This window comes from Ochlerotatus camptorhynchus, unplaced genomic scaffold (assembly GCF_037179485.1).
Source record: "Ochlerotatus camptorhynchus isolate MF236.1 unplaced genomic scaffold, CSIRO-AGI_Acam_v1.1 ptg000177l, whole genome shotgun sequence".
In the NCBI taxonomy this organism is placed as follows: domain Eukaryota; kingdom Metazoa; phylum Arthropoda; class Insecta; order Diptera; family Culicidae; genus Ochlerotatus; species Ochlerotatus camptorhynchus.
The window spans coordinates 2252542-2271315 of NW_027040667.1; the positions used below are offsets into that span (position 1 = coordinate 2252542).

At 40.2% G+C, this 18774-nt stretch overlaps 2 protein-coding genes across 2 annotated transcripts; both read left to right on the plus strand.

Annotated features, from left to right (window-relative positions):
* The first annotated feature begins 7762 nt into the window (after positions 1–7762).
* Positions 7763–9318, plus strand: LOC135701810 (short-chain specific acyl-CoA dehydrogenase, mitochondrial-like). Its single transcript, XM_065222736.1, has 2 exons — positions 7763–7982; positions 8060–9318. The coding sequence occupies exons 1-2, from the start codon at positions 7952–7954 to the stop codon at positions 9241–9243; spliced, it is 1215 nt and encodes a 404-aa protein (XP_065078808.1). The 5' UTR covers positions 7763–7951; the 3' UTR covers positions 9244–9318.
* Positions 9319–13853: 4535 nt separating this feature from the next.
* Positions 13854–15262, plus strand: LOC135701811 (short-chain specific acyl-CoA dehydrogenase, mitochondrial-like). The gene is made up of 2 exons (XM_065222737.1): positions 13854–14001; positions 14062–15262. Exons 1-2 carry the CDS (start codon positions 13971–13973, stop codon positions 15249–15251), a joined length of 1221 nt encoding a protein of 406 aa, XP_065078809.1. The 5' UTR covers positions 13854–13970; the 3' UTR covers positions 15252–15262.
* Positions 15263–18774: the final 3512 nt, after the last annotated feature.

Consider the following 18774-nt stretch of genomic DNA (forward strand, 5'->3'; position numbering starts at 1 on the left):
ATCAATGAATAGGTGGTGCGTAGAGACTTGATATTCACGACACTTTTAGAGGATCTGCCGCAACGTAAAGATTTGGTCCGTTGTCGATCACCCGTCCACAAAACCGGCTTGATAACTTCCCCCAAATCTGATTGCTAGCGGCGATAAACGACGAAAGAAAATCTGGGAAAGCACTTTGTAGGCCGCGTTAAGAATAGTGATCGCTCGATAGTTCTCACATTCTAGTTTGTCGCCTTTTTTATATACTGGGCATATTACTCCCTCTTTCCACTCTTCCGGTAGCTGTTCTGTATCCTAGATCCTGACTATCAGTCGGTGCAGACAAGTGGCCAACTTATCCGGGCCCATTTTGATAAGTTCCGCTCCGATACCATCTTCCCCAGCTACTTTGTTGTTCTTAAGCTGTCGGATAGCATCCTTAACTTCACCTATCGTGGGAGTTGGCATGTCCCCCTCATCCACTGTACCGACGAAGCCATTCCTCCTGCCATCTTGGTCATCCGCCTCTGCGCCGTTCAGATGTTCATCGTAGTGCTGCTCCCACCTTTCAATCACCTCACGTTCATCCGTATCCGTATCACGTATCCCGACACATTTCGGCTCGCGGCACAAAGCCTTGGCGAGATACACTGAGTTACTTGTAGAACTTGCGTGTTTCGTGAGAACGATACAGCTGCTCCATTTCTTCACACTCTAGCTCTCCAGGCGGCGCTTCTTATCCCGGAAAAGATGGGTTTGCTGTCTTCACTTCTGTTTATATCACTCCACATTATGACGGGTTCGGGCAACGGAAAGTTTTTGGCGCACCTTGACCATTAGAAGGTAGTGGTCTTGCAGTTCCATGTTCCGAGTTTCCAATCGTTCGTTTTCGTTTCTTGGGTCTATGCCGATTGTTCCGGTCCGTGTTTACATTGTTTGCTTCCTGTACTTTTGTTTTTTACGGCTGGCTTGTGCGGCCTGCACCAACCCCCATTGTCTCGCCGGGGGACCATCGTGCACAGCACTGTTTAGAATCCCATACTGGCACCAGGACGTTGATCAGCCGCTCATAACATGGAGAACAGACGCCGTTTTGAGCCGCAACTCCATGGTGAACAGACGCTCGAAGACTGCACTCCCCTCCTTCGCTGTCAGCATACGACCAAGGTCCCACCGGAGTTGGCTACCCGATCTTCCCTATGGTTACTCGTACCCCAGCCAGCACCGCGGGGAGGTAAGGGTAGGAGTTACTGGACAAGAGGCTAAGGACCGCTATTGGGGTCCATTTTATACCTGCAGATACGCGAAGTATCAATGGTACGCATTGTCCAGCCGTTTACCAACCAGATAAACGTAAGCGTCACGCAAATACTGTAAAACTGCTATAGCTAATTCAACTGATTCAAATCACTGAGCCAAACAATATCTCACTCGGCTATTTAAATCGTTAGCTTTCGGTTTTCTCCTCGGTAGAGAAAATTGTTCGGCTGCCTTTATGTTTATACTTCATTCCTTCTAATGCTGTCAGTTCCGAGTCTACCTGTTGGGTCACTTGGTTGGAATAATTTACACTCGTTCAACAATCTGTTTGTAGGTGAGAATGGCTAATTTGATTCTGTGGTGTTCGCGCGATTGAATGAATTTTCCCAAGCTTGTTTATAACAAGTTGGTAATTTCAAGCTGAACATTGCATTAGGTCCTAAGTAACATTGACAAATTCCCTTCGTCGTCTTGTAATCTTTGTATCCCCACGGCCATGTAAAGACATTCCCAGGAATTTTCAGCGCACAGATCGATAAAAGAAGCTTTTATATAGCATCTAATAGGGTTTAGCACTACTCCGGATCTTGAGGTCGAGGGACAATAAAATTTTGAAATTGAACTGTTAAAAATTGGCAAAAAGTAAAAGCATCAACTTTTGGTAACATTTGTCAATCAATTTTAGTTTTGCGGAGAGGATACTAAGTAGCCCAATGGACAATGGACCACACATAATGAGCATAGCATAAAAGTAACAATCAATACGAAACTAACGATTTTAAATTGGCTCACTACTTGACTAGCCTATTGGTCCCAAGCAAATCGATTAACGTATCCCATTCTAGTCAAAATTCTAGTACTACACAATGTTTGTTTTGATTCGCTATGAAAGTTTGACAGATAAAATGAGGGGTTATTGGATTTTCCTATGTTTCGAGGGGTGAATCGATTAGCTTGGGACCGAAGATAGTACCAGAGCTGAGCCAAAACGTTGAGCACGTTTCTTCGGGACCTACTAGTCTTAGAGTTACCTCTATGATAAAAGTGCGCATATGAGAAAATATTTTACGTTTTAAAGGTAATTTTAGAATTTGAGGCGCTCTTGGGACGTTTTGGCGTTTTTTTTAAAGTCGTTTTAGCGATTTCAAGAGCATTTTGACGTTTTTAAAATAATTTTTGCAATTGATTTCCCATGCCTTTTCTTTGGCCGTATTGGCATCTTATAGCTATATAGTTTTTGAAGCCATTTTGTCGTTTCTAAAACAAGTTTTGGTGTTTTGAAGGACTTAATTGGCGTTTTGTTTTCCGTACTGAGTACCAATGCTACCAACGCCAGGGATGCAGCTCCCACACCTGGACCCTACCTATTGGTCCTCAACTCATGGATCGGGGACCAACGGCAAAGGGAAGTATTTGAATTGGAATTTTGGATTGAACACAGGCCCTTTGGGGTGAGAGGCAGTCACGCTTATCGCTACACCACTGGCGCCGTTGACGTTTTCAAGGTTTTTATCATTATTATTTAGCTTTATTTACGGGACTACGGGAGTTTTTTACGGGACTTGCAGCATAGAGGTAACTCTAAGACCACTGGGTCCCGAAGAAAATCATTATTATTTTTGGCTCACTCAGTACCAGAACAACGGTCCCAAGCAGTCCCAAGCTATTTCACTCACCCCTTCATGTTCTACATGAATCCACACACCCCTGATGTTATCTGTCAAACTTTCATAGCGAATCAAAACAAACATAGTGTAGTAATAGAATTTCAACTAGAATAGGGTACGTTAATCGTTTGCTTGAGACCAATAGGCTACTAAAGTGGTGAGCCAATTTAAAATCGTTAGTTTCGTATTGATTGTTGCTTGCAGCATTAGTTGTTGTACTAGTTCTATTGTTTCAAGTTAGTTTGGAGTACTTTATATCTTTAAACATGCACCTTTTTAAATAATTTTGACAATTTTATGTTTTTTTTTTGCGTTTGAAGATTGGCGTTTCATATTGATCCTGTTTATCAAGCTATTTTGACGCAAATGGTTTGAAGTTTGTATGGGGATTAGGGATGGTCCATTAATTATGTCACGCAAATTTGGCCCATTTTCAACCCCCCCTCCTCCTTATGTCACATTTTTTGTATCGACCTTATTTTTTTTGTATGGCTCGTCACAGTTTTCAAAACCCCCTCTCCCCCCTAAATGTGTGACATAATTACCCCTTACTATGAAAGCAGCTAAAATTTCACAAATTCCATTCTAACTTTGGTTCTAATTGTCACCAAGTTGTTATTTTATTTGTACGATGCAATGGCGTAGCCAGACATTGTTACTAGGGGATCGGGACATTTGTTTTGGCATGTTTTTTAGCCTTTTCCTTTTATAGAGTGTCCCACATCAAATTGCATCACGGAAAAAAACGCTGTAGAAAATTACCTAGTTGACCGATCTTTTTCAAATTTCAGACAATAAAATATAACCCATTAGTGGGCTTTTGGCATATTTATTTCATTCAACTTCAAAACCATAACCGTACGCTCGCACCTTACGCTTAACTCCACTCATTAGGTTCTGTACAACATCTGGCTGCAAGCTTCTTCTGTACGGAAACCCACTTTTTCTTCATGTCTTCCTCAGATTTGGCCTCCTTGGGATGCTTCCGTAGTGCCTGCTTCATAATAGCCAAGTATTTTTCTATGGGCCTTAGTTCCGGTGCGTTGGGGGGGGGGGGGTTCATGTCCTTGGGTACAAAAGTGACCTCGTTGGCTTTGTACCACTCCATGACAACATTAGAATAATGGCACGAAACTAGATCCGGCCAGAAGATCGTAGGGCCCTCGTGTTGCTTCAACAGAGGAAGCAGTTGCTTCTGTACACGGTAATCGCAAAATACCCAATAATGACTACAAAGTAAGCATTTTCGAAGGAGACTGGGACTACCCATTCAATGAGTAAATATATTACCTATTTATGAGTATTTGCTACTCAAAAATGAATACTTACTACTTGTTTTTGTAGTTGTAATTACTCATAAATGGGTAAAATTTTACTCATTTAATGGGTAGTCCCAGTTTCCCTCGAAATTGCTTACTTTGTAGTCATTACAGGCATAACATTTGATAATGGCACAAAAGCATTTGTAAACAAACTTTCTAAGGCCCTTTACACGTGAATCAAAGTACGCTCACGCAAACAAATACCACTTTCGGAAAGGTGATAGTTGCCCTTTCCGATGATGTTGTTGGTTTGCATGGGCGTACTTTGGTTCACGTGTAAAGGGCCTTAGAAAGTTTGTTTACAAATGCTTTTGTGCCGTTATCAAATGTTATGCCTGATTATTGGGTATTTTGCGGTTACCGTGTAGTTACTCCTTGAGGTAGATCTCCCCGTTTACAGTGCCGGTAGTCACAAACGTTTGCCACATGAGCAGATCGCTTGCCAAATCATGTATTTCTTGGCAAACTTTGAAAGTTTCTGCTTCCTTACTTCCTCCAGAACCTCAAACTTGTGCTGAGCGATGAAGAACAGTAGCCCCGGAAGCTACCCCTTGACGTAAGTCTCATCATTCATGATGAGACAATGAGGCTTCATCAGCATCGGGGTGTACAGTTTCCGGACTCGTGACTTTCCCACCGTATTTTGCCGTTCGTCACGATTTGGAGCCTTCTGCACTTTGTACGTATGCAGTCCCTCCCGGTCCTTGGCTCTCTGAACGAAAGACTTGTATAGATTCAACTTTTTGGTCACATCCCTGACCGAAGCATTGGGATTCCGCTTAAACGCTTTCACGACACGCTTGTGATCCTCCGTTGAACATCCATTCTGACCGCATTTCTCCTTCCGTTCGATGCTCAGAGTTTCGCAGTAACGTTTAAACACACGACTCATCGTTGACTGCACGATTTCGAGTTGTCTTCCGATGTCCCGATGAGAGAGTTGAGGATTTTCAAGGTGCTTGCACAAAATCAATTCGCGACGTTGCTTTTCGGTTGACGCCATTTTTTCCAACTTTCGAAAAACTGACAGCGATAAAAATACTGTGAAAACAATACACTCTAAACTACTTCTACCCAAATTTTCAAGAGAAAATAGTCAATTGGTAATTTTCTACAGCGTTTTTTCCGTGATGCAAGATGTGGGACACGCTTTATTTGAAGTGTTGTCAGTATGAATTTGGAGTTGTGACCCGAACATGGACCCTGGGGGTTACAGGGTAACCCTTTGAAAATTCCGGAACAGCTGCATGAAGCTGGTCCTAGAGTTTCACAGTCTTTTTTTTCGATGGTTGTCATAATTAATTTTAAGTGGTGAACATTTAGGGTCAAAGTTTGTTCCTCCGGAATATCCGGAACGACCGTAAAAGTGGTCAATTCATGAAGCTGGTGTTGTAAAGTCGTCCGGAGGCGAAGAAAACCTAACTATTTAGAACCGTGACCTGACAGACCATTTAGAACCGTGACCCCCACAGTGTGACCCTCCGGAAGATCCAGAATAACCATAAAAGTGGCCAATTCATAAAACTGGGGCTAGAGCTTCGCAGTTTTTATAGAGCAGTCATTGATGTGTTATCAGCAGGCCTGAAAAGTAGTATTTTAGCTGTAATGAATATGTTCAGGTCTGGTTATTTGAATGAAATTTAAATTGTGACCGGGAAATAGACTTTGTGGACTACAGTATGTTCTTCCGCGATATTTGGAACGAACGTAGAAGTGGTATGTTCATGAAACAGGCCCTAGAGCTTCGCGTTTTTTTTAATGAACTTGTTGGTGTGTTGTCAGAATGACTTGGAGTTGTAACTGGAACATGAACCCAAGGGGCCAGCATTATTTCAGAAGTTTTTACTGGAATACGGAACCTGAAGATCACAGGGTGAACTTCCGGAAGGACCAAAAAAACCGTAAATGTGGTCAGTTCATGAAACTGCACTTATAGATATGTTATCAAGAGAATCCGAAAGAACCGTAAAAGTTTAAATTTTGAGTTTGTTCTTGATCTTTTGGAGGGTCATTCTGGAACCCCCCTGGGTGAATATTGCATTCATATCTACGAATTAGTTCTGACAATACATCAACAAAAGCTTTCGAAAAATATTTGGGTCTTCAGACCAGCTCTACGGTTGTTCTGGAACTCGTGGCCTCAAGGGTTCATATTCCGTTAATAAAGATTTAAAAAATCTGGCAACACATTTAAAAGTGCTTTAAAAAAAACTGTGAAGCTATTGGATCAGTTTGGTGGATTGACCACTTTTACGCTTGTTTTGGACCTTAACGGAAAACTTACCGAATTTTTTTTCTTTTGCATCATTTTAAAAAAATGGGTATAAAATACGGAAAAAATAGACCTAACGTTTTTATTTTTTATCCATTTTTTCAAATGATGAGAAAAACAAAAAAATGAATTTAGAAGTATATTTTTTAAGAATCATAAGAAAAAACTGATGTTCTTGAATTTTTTCATCTTTTTCCAATATTTTTAGAAAAATCAAAACGAGCAAAAAAAAAATCGCGGCGGTAAGTTTCGCGTTAAGGAAGAAAATGTTGAGGCCCCACTTGCCATATTCCTGTCACAACTTGTAATTCATTCTTAAAACACATCAACAAGTGCTTTTGAAAAACCAAAAAGCTCTAAGACCAATTTCATGAATTGACCACTTTTACGGTTGTCCCGGTTCTTCCAGAGGGTCACCCTGTGGTGTTCAGAGTCCATATTCCAAATATAATTCTCGAAGAATGTCACTATTGAGTCCAGCAATCAATAAAATACTATCAACGAGTGTAGAAAACAGTTCACCTCAAACGAAACTAATTGAATCCTACAGGCTGACAAAATCGGGTCAAAAAGCTGACAAAATCGGGAGCTGACAAAAGCGGGTCACCACTGTATTCATATTTCGAATTAATATAAAATAAATATATTCATTTGAATTAATGAATTTGATACACAATGCGGATAACCGAGTTTCAATATACAAAACAACCCCTCTTTGAGCCCCTCCTAGCTACGTCCAATATTGTCAAAATAATCATATTGTATATTATAATACCAAATTATTTCAAATATCTGCATGAAAACTAACACATAAAGAAGAAGAAAAAGAAAAGGAAGAAAAGAAAAAGAAGAAGAAGAGTAAGAAGAAAAGAAAAAGAATATCTGTTGTTTATCCAAGATGCCAAAAATCATTGCTACAATTAGGAAAAAAATTAAGCAGGGGCAGCGCGTCAGTTTTGACACTACTTAAAATTGGCATATGTGATGTGAGGGCTGAAACTGCTACCATTACGTTTATGAATTTGTGTCAAAACGGGAACAATTATCCTAGCATCTGATTTTCAATATCAGACAATCTTCAAAATAGCTTTATAATATTAATTGAATTATAACTTCGATTTCAAACATCTCACACTTCACCAATTTACACATTTATATTTCCTCACTACTCGCATTCGTTTGCTGTCATTCTTATCTCCTCCATGCGCTCACAAATATGCTTCGCTCTTTATTGGTTTTATACGAATATAAACAGTGCTCACTGATACGGTGAATGCCCTATACAGCACCAGTCAGACATCTGTAGAGCACTGTGTGAAGAAGAGTCGGCTCGGACATTTATATTTATTATCTCAGTGATTTTTTGCATTTTCATTGCCTAATTTAAGTGCCTGTGAGGGCTTCAAATTTTATCTACCATCAGTTTGTGATACAATCCATAATATTCGAAAATGATTACCATCAGGAATACCGCCAGATTAGGTAAATTAGCATTGAATAGACTATAGTCATCAACAAGTTAGCACAAGCAATTAACCTTTGGACTTTCGACTATGTAGGATTAAACTTGTGGCACAAACGATCAATTGCAAGTCTCGCTGCGCTCTCGGAGACACATCAGATGCTGCAAAAAACATGTCGTGATTTTGCCGATAATGAACTCATTCCGGTAGCGGCAAAGATTGACCGAGAGCATCTGTACCCGGGCGAGCAGGTAGAGAAGATGGGTGAGCTTGGTCTGATGGCGGTTGCTGTAGACGAAAAGTACGGTGGAACAGGGCTGGATTATTTGGCGTATGCTATCGCTATGGAGGAAATATCACGTGGATGTGCTTCGGCAGGGGTGATTATGTCTGTGAATAATTCTTTATACCTGGGCCCGGTTGAACGATATGGAAATGAGGAACAAAAACAAAATTATATCGTCGGATATACCGATGGTAAGAAGGTGGGATGCTTTGCTCTGTCCGAACCTGGTAATGGATCGGATGCTGGAGCGGCATCCACGGTAGCCAACTTGAAAGGTGATCGATGGGTGTTGAATGGTACCAAGTGTTGGATCACGAATGCCTATGAAGCAGAGAGCGCTGTAGTCTTTGCCACGACGGACAAGAACCTTAAGCATAAAGGCATTTCTGCCTTTATTGTGCCGAGAAGTGCTAAAGGCTTTTCACTGGGCAAAAAAGAAGATAAACTAGGAATTCGAGGATCTTCCACTGCGCAGCTAATTTTCGAAGATTGCGAAATCCCAAAGCAAAACCTACTGGGAGAACCTGGTTTGGGATTCAAAATTGCCATGCAAACACTGGATGCTGGTCGCATTGGTATCGCTAGTCAAGCTCTTGGAATTGCACAGGCTTCCTTGGAGTGTGCCGTCGATTACGCCAACAAACGCATTGCGTTCGGTAAACCAATATCAAAGCTTCAAGCTATCCAGCAGAAGATTGCCGATATGTCACTGGGTATCGAATCGGCACGACTTCTAACGTGGCGGGCAGCTTGGCTCAAGGATAACAAGAAACCATACACCAAGGAGGCAGCCATGGCCAAATTGGCTGCCTCGGAAGCGGCCACCTTCTGTGCTCATCAGTGCATTCAGGTTTTGGGAGGAATGGGCTACGTATCGGATATGCCGGCCGAGCGACACTACCGCGATGCTAGAATAACGGAGATCTACGAAGGCACGTCGGAAATCCAACGACTGGTGATTGCTGGGCAGATTATCAAAGAACTTTCGTCGTAGGAATTGTTTTCGTTTGATTTCATACTTTTTTCTATTAATAAACGAATCACTGTAGTATTGTTTTTGTAAATTGAATACGCCACAAGTAGAACAAAATTACGAGTTCTAATTATAGCTATTTTTCAAAAAGATAAGCGAAAGAATTATATTCAGAAAACCTGACATATTAGGAATAATACATTAGGATAGTTCAAATGTTCAATTTTTCTAAAGATTCTGGTTATCATCCCCAAACTTAAACTTGTTGGATTGCAACCGGAAACGGCACTGAATCTATCAAGGTGTTATAGGAATTACTACAGGAAACATGAAGCGGTTCATACTCCTACCTTATGGGAAAATAACTTATGTTTAGAGTAAAATTTATATTTTAATTGATTATCGTTTCGATTTTTGAATTGTGGTTTAAAAATTATGAAGAGAGTATTTTTTTAGATCTTTCGCGGCACGCATATTGAAACTCTCCAGGAGACACTTAACTTTTGCCATTGTAATATATTTGTACAAAATAGTTCCAGTACATTAAAGCTAATGAAACATTGTGTGATATTGCGATTTTGAATACACTTAAACGGGTTTCAATTTACATAGTTTTTACAACCAATGCATGAATTTGTATATTGTGTGATTCCCTCTACTGGACTTGGAGTCAAACCCCCTCCGGATTGGTGATACTGTGTCTTTACTGACAAATCAATCTAGAAACCTAGAGCAATAAATTGAGTGCCAACAAAACGCTCGTTACAGAAGCGTAAAAGCCTAAAAGAAGAAGAAGCCTGCAGGCAGCATATAAATCAAGAAAATAGGTAAATTCAATACGGGTCAATAATTCCAAGCTTTCTTTACACGAAGAAATTGAATTTCTATGTTGCATTTTTCCAATATTAAAAGAAAAATGAAAATGGTTTAATTTTACATCTCAGCATCATAAATTGGCAGGATTGAATAGTAGGCTTTGCTCGAGAGTGGTTGATTTTCGATTTGGCTGTCACGTTTTTGCTTCCGTTAGAATTTTCCCTTAGGGCCGTTGAATTTAAGTAAAAGTTTTCAATAATGTCGCGTGTTACCAGCATATTCTGTGATCGGTAGTTGGTAAATTCATATAAACAAAAGTGTTTTAAAATAATCGGAAGAGGAGGATCCATTAAATGCAATTCGCTTTCATAAGGGCTGTACTGCAATGGCTGCTTCTGAGCCCCGGGCAGCGTGTATTTTTACAAGTGGCTTTGAAACCAAGGTGGAGCCTCAAACGAACTCGTGAATTCCCGATATTATGATGGAGGTGTGGCGGATCGCTGAACCTATCAAAGGAGAACATTACTCGGGAAAATTCAGACAGATGAACCATGCTTCCTGTCAAGAAGTGGATCATCTACAATTGGGATTGGCACAGCGGCTTGGTGCAGACTTGGAGAGATCGTTCTTTTTTATCGTCAAAACCAGGCCCAGGAGACGATTTCTAGATTGTCAGAGAGTTCATTAGGACAGAAGAAGTCCTGCGAGAGCTGCATCTCATTGTATCTAGTTCTAGTTCGTCCCACGATTTGTTCCATTATTCGTCTCAGCGTTGAGTCACAGCGCTGAACATGACAATTGGCCACAAAAAGGCTTGCCAAATCACATACACTTAGACAAATTAATATAAATTTAGGTGCTCTGAGAGCGATGTATACAAGCCTCAATTTTGACATAAATTTGAGTCATAACAGACGCGAAATATAGCTCAATCAAACGTACTTTTCGTCGAGCAACGAAGTTTTTAGTCTCGGGGTACGTAATATTACATGACATGCTTGTTTACGTCTCATTTTTTATGCCAAAGATGGATTCCGTCACGTGTAAAATTAGTTATTTCTAAGTGTGCGACTACATAAATCCGAACATTATTTATCTCAAATCGAGGAGAGACATTTCGCTCAAATACATAAACCGGACTAGTTTATGTTGATCAACACATCAACACATGTCAAGCTACCTTTTGGTTCAATTGGCTAAACTTGGTGAGTTCGTTCCACTTTGTAAATTTTTATCTTTTCAAACCAGTAACGTTGGGGGATCGCCTTTTTGTGGTGCGTTACTGGTGTAAGATCTACCACCGAACCCTAGTTGTGACAACTTCAAACTACGGAATCAGGATTTCCAAGTAATAAAAGGATCACATTTTAGTCCTTGTTACTTTTTATGACTTGATAATAGTGACAAGACTAGTCGACGAGGCTCGGTAGCTCAGTGGTTACCGCTTCTGCTTACTGAGCAGAAGGTCGGGAGTTCAATCCCAGGCCCGTCCCCTTCCTTGCAATTTTTCACTTTGCCTTATTCTATACCCACTAGATTTTAATGAAAACAAATTCTTCTTTAACACCGATCGCATCACTTACCACAGTGGGGGTCCTGATCTAAAAATAGAGATTGGATGAGTGCGCGTGCGTGTTTGTGTATTATAATCGCTCTACCAAAAACGATCCCTGTGTGTGCTTTGCAACCTTTCCCCACATCCAACATCCCAGTGATTTCTCGTGAAGCGCAGAGGATTTCTCGGTTTCCTTCACAGCGAGTACCACGTCAACACATTCCTTCCCATTCCCTAGTTGACCTGCATTCGAACACGGCCGGTGCTGGTATTGCTAAATATTAGATCTCCAGTTCATACACATTGAGGATGACTGTTAGTCCCAAACATCATCTGTTGGTTCTCTGTGTAATTGCAGCTGATCTGGTAATAACAGAGCAGCAACCGTGGGCGGTCAATCATGTTTTTTTTTGTGTTTTTTGTTTGATAATAGTGACAAGACTAGTAGTGGCCACCGCCGTGATCCATTTCTGTATTGTATATTTCAAATACAAAATATTGCTTATGTTCATAGAGTTTGCATAATCCTTTTCGCTTTGTCCTTCTCCTATTCCTTTCCTTCTTCTTCTCTTTTCAGAAAGCGAGTAATGGCGCTATAGCCATAAGCCATAAAAAGCTAGGACAAAAGTTAGTGCTAATGTCCCAACCGTCAGAAGAAAATGGAGCATCACTTAACCTTTCTAACTTTGATACTTCCAACGATCAACCAATCATATAATTACCAAAATCGGAAAGTACGGTACGAGATGTCCACGTTTCATCCATTCATTGGATTCTGAAGAATCGTGTTTAAATCTTCGATTTAAACAGGCCCGATGTTTTCTGAATCATCTTGCCCCTTAAATGCTGCACAGTTGGCCTGGCCGTTTTGATATGTGTGACACATCTTCGATGTGAAACATGTATCAAATAGACAAGAAAAATGGTGGAGGTATATCCATCATTTTCCAGGATGCTTTCAAGAACTGGCTGTGTTGGTGTTAAATTAGATTAGATTAGATTAAATCTGAGCATCATAAATTGGCAGCATAAAAACCAATAAAATATATATCACTACAGTAAAAGTACTCATCAAATAAACTGTAGTAATTTCTTAATACATATTTCAGGGATGATACAGAAATCCCGACTTTGAATCCGCAAAATCCGCGCAATGACATTTGTGCCAGGATGCCAAATCAGCGCCGTAGAAAAAATATTGAATTTACAACTCAAATACTATTGAAAATTATGAATACACCCATCACATAGTTAAATTTTACTTATATCGAGCCTCTAAGACTTAGTCTAAGATGTGATCTGCCGCTCATGGCAAGTCAAAAGATAGGCGATTTTAACGAAATTAAAAGGAAATTTCTCACCCTACTCCAAATGCCTGAAACCAAATACAGTCACCCCAGTATTATGGGCCACCCACAATGATGGGTCACTTCCATTTGATTAACACGCAGAACTGACTGATACATAATAGTGACTAACGGGTGTTCAATAAAAAATGAGAATTTTTTCAGTCATATAGCTAGTAAAAATTTTTTTTTTCAACGGATTCAGGATTTTTTATTAAAAACATAATGCTTATTCTTCAAAAAAACGTCAATGAATATTGGAGAAGGGGCTCTGGTCAGCCGTACGACGCAACTTAGTCGCGAGCTCTCACAAGAGTGCTGGACGGTATTGAAATCATTCTCATTTTTTATTGAACACCCGTTAGCTGGCCCATAATACTGGGGTGACTGTATATTATTTATATTAAAAATTAGGCTAACTCTTTCGTTTTCTCGGAGACCGATCTTTTTGACAACACGGGCGCCCTTGCGTCAAGAAAAGCAGCTAATGTATTCTGAAACCATTATGAGAGATGCTTCAAATCCTTAAATTTGCTTAAAAATTATTATAATGTTCCAATGGGTGCCTAGACATTTTGTATACATGCAAAAATAATATACCTGAATGTAATAAATGAATTAAAATCGTATTTTTCGATCAAATCCCCAAATTGGATTTAAATAAAAAGAATAATTTTCGAAGGCATCGTTCATTTTGAAATTATAATTACTCTCAAGGCACTAATTTTTCACATCTCATCAACTCATAAGACGTGACTGAATACATGGTCACTATATAGCACACTGTAGCATATTCCTGTATATCTAACAGTGATACGCGTGTATATACATGTGAAAGTCTCAATAGTGTCGTCGATAATGTTAGTAGCAAAATAAAAACAAACCATTCGCTGCGAACGCCTCAAGTTCATTCACATGCAGTGTCACACAGTTCAACTGACCGGGGCGCAGAGTCCAGCTCAATTCAAATACATTTCCGACGTGCTATTTTTAGTTTGATAAGACTTTTTCGTCTTAATTTTTAATAAAAAATGATTTACAGCAGATTAATTACTCGTTTAGGTGAGTATACTGGAGTGAGCTCAAATGACGGTAAAATAATTATCCGGCAAACACTAACAGGTTTAAAGTCATGGACCATCAGCAACAGGTCAATCGCCTGCCTGTCAGCTCTACCCGATACCCATCAGATGCTTCAAAAGACCTGCCGGGACTTTGCGGATGCTGAGCTGTTTCCAATTGCGGCAAAAGTTGACCGTGAGCATATTTACCCAGCTGAACAGATTGCCAAAATTGGCGAACTGGGACTGATGTCGATCGTGCTCAGTGAAAAGTACGGTGGTACGGGTTTGGATTACATGGCGTACGCTATAGCTATGGAGGAGATTTCACGTGGCTCACCAGTGATCGGTGTGACGATGTCCATTCACAATTCGCTGTATCTGGGTGTGTTGGAAAAGTACGGTACGGAAGAGCAGAAGCAGAAGTTTATACCGGGATACACGGATGGGCGAAAGATTGGTTGTTTTGCACTATCTGAACCCGGGAATGGTTCAGACGCCGGAGCCGCTGCAACTACTGCAAAGCTAAAGGGTGATCGTTGGGTGTTGAACGGGACGAAGTGTTGGATTTCGGGAGCTTATGAAGCTGGAAATGGAATTGTGTTTGCGACAACCGACAAGAGCCTGAAACATAAAGGCATTTCAGCGTTCATAGTACCGATGGACGCAAAAGGATTGAGCCGAGGTAAAAAAGAAGAAAAGCTGGGCATTCGAGGTACTTCAACTGCGCAACTGATCTTCGAAGACTGTGAAATCCCAAAAGATAATTTATTGGGAGAAGCTGGATACGGTTTCAAGATTGCCATGCAATCACTTGACGCAGGACGCATCGGAGTAGCCGGCCAGGCCTTGGGCATTGCTCAAGCTTCTCTGGAATGTGCCGTAGATTATGCGAACAAACGGATTGCCTTCGGTAAACCGATCTCCAAGCTGCAGGCGATTCAGATGAAAGTTGCAGACATGTCGCTGAGACTGGAATCGGCACGGCTACTAACGTGGCGAGCCGCTTGGCTTAAGGACAATAAGTTGCCTTTTACGAAGGAAGCGGCGCAAGCCAAGCTCGCTGCCTCGGAAACCGCTACTTTCTGTGCACATCAGTGCATGCAAGTTCTTGGCGGAATGGGCTACGTGTCGGACATGCCAGCGGAACGATACTACCGGGACGCAAGAATTACCGAGATATACGAGGGTACTTCGGAGATTCAGAGACTGGTGATTGCGGGGCAGGTTATTAAGGAGCTTTCCAAATGAAATGGGTGCGTGTGTGAGGGTAGATTGTTTTTATGAAATAAACTTTTGTACTTATTTTACCTTTTATATGATACATAAGCCAACTTTAAAACGTAGACCAGGTCCATTAAAAATACACTCGTTCCGAGAAGGGGATCTATGGTACCACTCATACCTAAACCTTTTTTTTTTTTTACGTACACCATTATAAAATCCAGAAAAATTGATTTTTTAATGGAAAATGTCATTTTGGGTAGTAACCAACATATGTAAAAAAATTCATTCAAATCTAAAAGAGTCAAGCCCAACTAATTCGCTTTTTGGTGCTCTTTTGACATCACTTGGAAGCTGTTCTTATTTTTACCGGAAACTTTTTCCAACTATCATCAAAAGCTTTTTACAATTGTTTCCAAAAAAATTCTGTCGGTTGCGATGCGATGCGATGCTTCCAAAAAATATCTGTTCAACATTCCATATTTCCTTTTGGTTGCCCCTGTTCTCCGTCTTCCTTCGAATGTTTTTTGAGATCATCTGGAAAATTCTGCGTTTTCTCTCGGTAGCTTCTTTTAACTTCCCTCCGATTTTTTTTCCAAGTGGAAAATTTCTCCCTGAAGCTTTTTACAGCGTTGTTCAGAACTTTTTCAGGAACTACCAGGATCCGGACAATTATTCCGGCTTCTCCAAGATGTTTCTTCTAACTGTCCCAAACCTTTCTGTCTTACGCAGGAAGATTCTTGCAAATGCAAACATTAGTCGAAAGAGTATCAAGCATAAGGCATCTTTAGAGATGATTGTTTAGAATTTTAAAGGCTCAACAAATATGAGGTATTCAAAAAGATACAAGTCTTTAACAAAAATTTTCTCCGAAATTTGAGCCTGGGCAGGCAATAATAATTTTGATTATTTAAAAAAAAATCGGTATTCTTAGGAACCTTATCTGTATATCGGTATCTAGTTCGGAAATCGGTATAAATACCGATAAATCGGTAAATCTGGCAACGCTGATTAGTACTCAGTACGAAAAACAAGACCGACGGAAAACAAATCAAGGAAAACTAAATAAAAAAAAGCTTTTCTTTTCTTTGCAGAAATGAAAGTATACATTCCAAAGTAAAGTTGTAGCTCAGCTAATTTGAAGCAACTTTGTTGATAAACACTTTTGTTCTTTTGATCTATTTTTTTGTATCGCAAATTCCTGCAACTAAAAAAGGATTTTTTTATTTCAATGATAAAAAGAACCACCCTAGTATTAATTGACACCAAAACGAGGGCTTAACTGTGAGGAACAACTTTGCAGAAGTGTGTGTGTGTGTAATCGTAAATTCCTTTTCCAGCTGGTGGCGTTGGGTAAATATCTAGATAAACATTTCAAAAGGTCCTATCTGACATTTGTAAACAAATCGAGTTTAATGCTTCTCTGTGCTGCAGAGCTCACCATCTCTAAGTATTGTTCTAGAAATTTTAATTATCAATATTCAGAAAATTATAAAAATATGTGAAAAAAACGTCCAATTTGAAAGTTTTTATAATATCGCACAGCTCTCTGATTGGACCTTAAACATGTTTACAGTCCAATCTGTCATTCAACCAAAAAAAAAAATACAAATGCTATTAGGACCTTTGTTTCATCTCGTGTTTCACGTGGAATAGAAAAACTAAAACTCATAATAGTTAGTTGGAAATGCTATACTAATATGAACATGAAGTTTTAGAAATTCCTATGGATCCAACATCTAACTGGGAAGTGGGATATGAGAAAGTTTCATTTACGATGCCTGTACTCAATCGCTCTGCTTCTGGTATGGAGTTGACGAATTAATTGCGATTCCAGGAGTACACCAAGGCAAAAGCTAATTCAAAATTCTGTCAAATCCGACATGCGATATTACAAGCGTGAATTTGGACGAGGATTTCGATCCAATTGCGGATCAACCACTTGAATTGCCAAGTGCCAAATTGGACGATTTACGCAAACTGATGCCATATGTCAAGCAAAAAGATTATTTTGCAACATTGCAACAGAAAAAAACAGGAAGAAGAACAATAAAGGGTGATACGGTCAAAATTTGGTCAAGGGAAAACGCGTGTAAATCGGTGAAATCGTTTATTTAAAAAATCAAATTAAATTTCTTTTTCAAGTTCAATTAGTATAAAATTCAGGAAAAATATTCAGTTAGGCTTCCGCTTTTCCAAATCCGAATTGCCGGGCCTTACGCTTGACCCCTGCCATCAGATTTTGTACAGCCACCTTGTCCACCTTCTTCGCCGCAGAAAGCCAGTTTGCCTTGAACTGCTGCTCGCCCTTAGCAGTTTTTTGGTCTTCTTTAGGTTCCGCTTGACAATAGCCCAGTATTTCTCAATTGGGCGGAGCTCTGGCGTGTTGGGAGGGTTCTTGTCCTTGGGAACCACCTGCACGTTGTTGGCGGCGTACCACTCCATGGCCTTTTTACCGTAATGGCAAGATGCCAAATCCGGCCAAAACAGTACGGAACAACCGTGTTTCTTCAGGAAAGGCAGCAGACGTTTATTCAAACACTCTTTCACGTAAATTTCTTGGTTGACAGTCCCGGAAGCTATGAAAATGCTGTTTTTCAAGCCACAGGTACAGATGGCTTGCCAAACCAGATATTTCTTTGCGAACTTTGACAGTTTCATGTGCTTGAAAACATCTGCTACCTTTCCCCTTCCTTTTGCCGTATAAAACTCCTGTCCCGGAAGCTGCTTGTAGTCGGCTTTGACGTAGGTTTCGTCGTCCATTACCACGCAGTCAAACTTCGTCAGCATCGTCGTGTACAGCCTCCGGGATCGCGCTTTGGCCGTCGTATTTTGTTTATCATCGCGATTTGGAGTCACTACCTTCTTGTAAGTCGATAGTCCGGCTCGTTTTTTGGCTCGATGCACGGTTGTAGACGATACACCCAGCTTATTTGCGGCATCTCGGAGAGAGAGGTTAGGGTTTCGCTTGAAACTACCGGCAACTCTCTTTGTCGTCTCAGCGGCTTCCGGTTTTCGATTTCCCCCCGATCCAGACTTCCTGGCTGTCGACAAACGTTCCCCAAACACTTTAATTACATTTGTAACGGTTGATTTGGCAACTTTTAGCGATTTTGCCAACTTTGCGTGCGAGATTTTTCGCGATGCGCGAGCAAAATTTTGATACGCTGCTCTTTTTGCTTGGACGGCATTTTGACAACTGAAGAGTGAATTCCAAAATCAAAATAGGTGCAACATTCTACACACACACACCTTCAAAATGAGGGGTGTTCAGGTTTTTTAAATGCAAAATTGAAAGAAATACGTCAAGTTGATATTGACCAAATTTTGACCGTATCACCCTTTAATACGGTTGTAGACCACTTTGATGTGGATCTCAATCCACTGGAGGACAGCGATGTAGATTTGATCGAATAACATGAATGAATGTAAATTATTGATGAACAGCTTGAGCTAATAAATGTAAAACGAATGATGTAGAATGAAAAAAACAGAGTTTGTTTATAAAAATATACCGAATATTAAAAAATATGCAAATTTTCCATACACT

What these genes read in the sequence shown, in the direction of transcription:
- LOC135701810 (XM_065222736.1), top strand. Translation starts at nt 7,952, where the DNA reads ATGATTACCATCAGGAATACCGCCAGATTAG. An exon ending in CAGGAATACCGCCAGATTAG is followed by an intron (nt 7,983 to 8,059) that starts GTAAATTAGCAT and finishes TCGACTATGTAG; the next exon opens with GATTAAACTTGTGGCACAAA.
- LOC135701811 (XM_065222737.1), top strand. Translation starts at nt 13,971, where the DNA reads ATGATTTACAGCAGATTAATTACTCGTTTAG. An exon ending in CAGATTAATTACTCGTTTAG is followed by an intron (nt 14,002 to 14,061) that starts GTGAGTATACTG and finishes AAACACTAACAG; the next exon opens with GTTTAAAGTCATGGACCATC.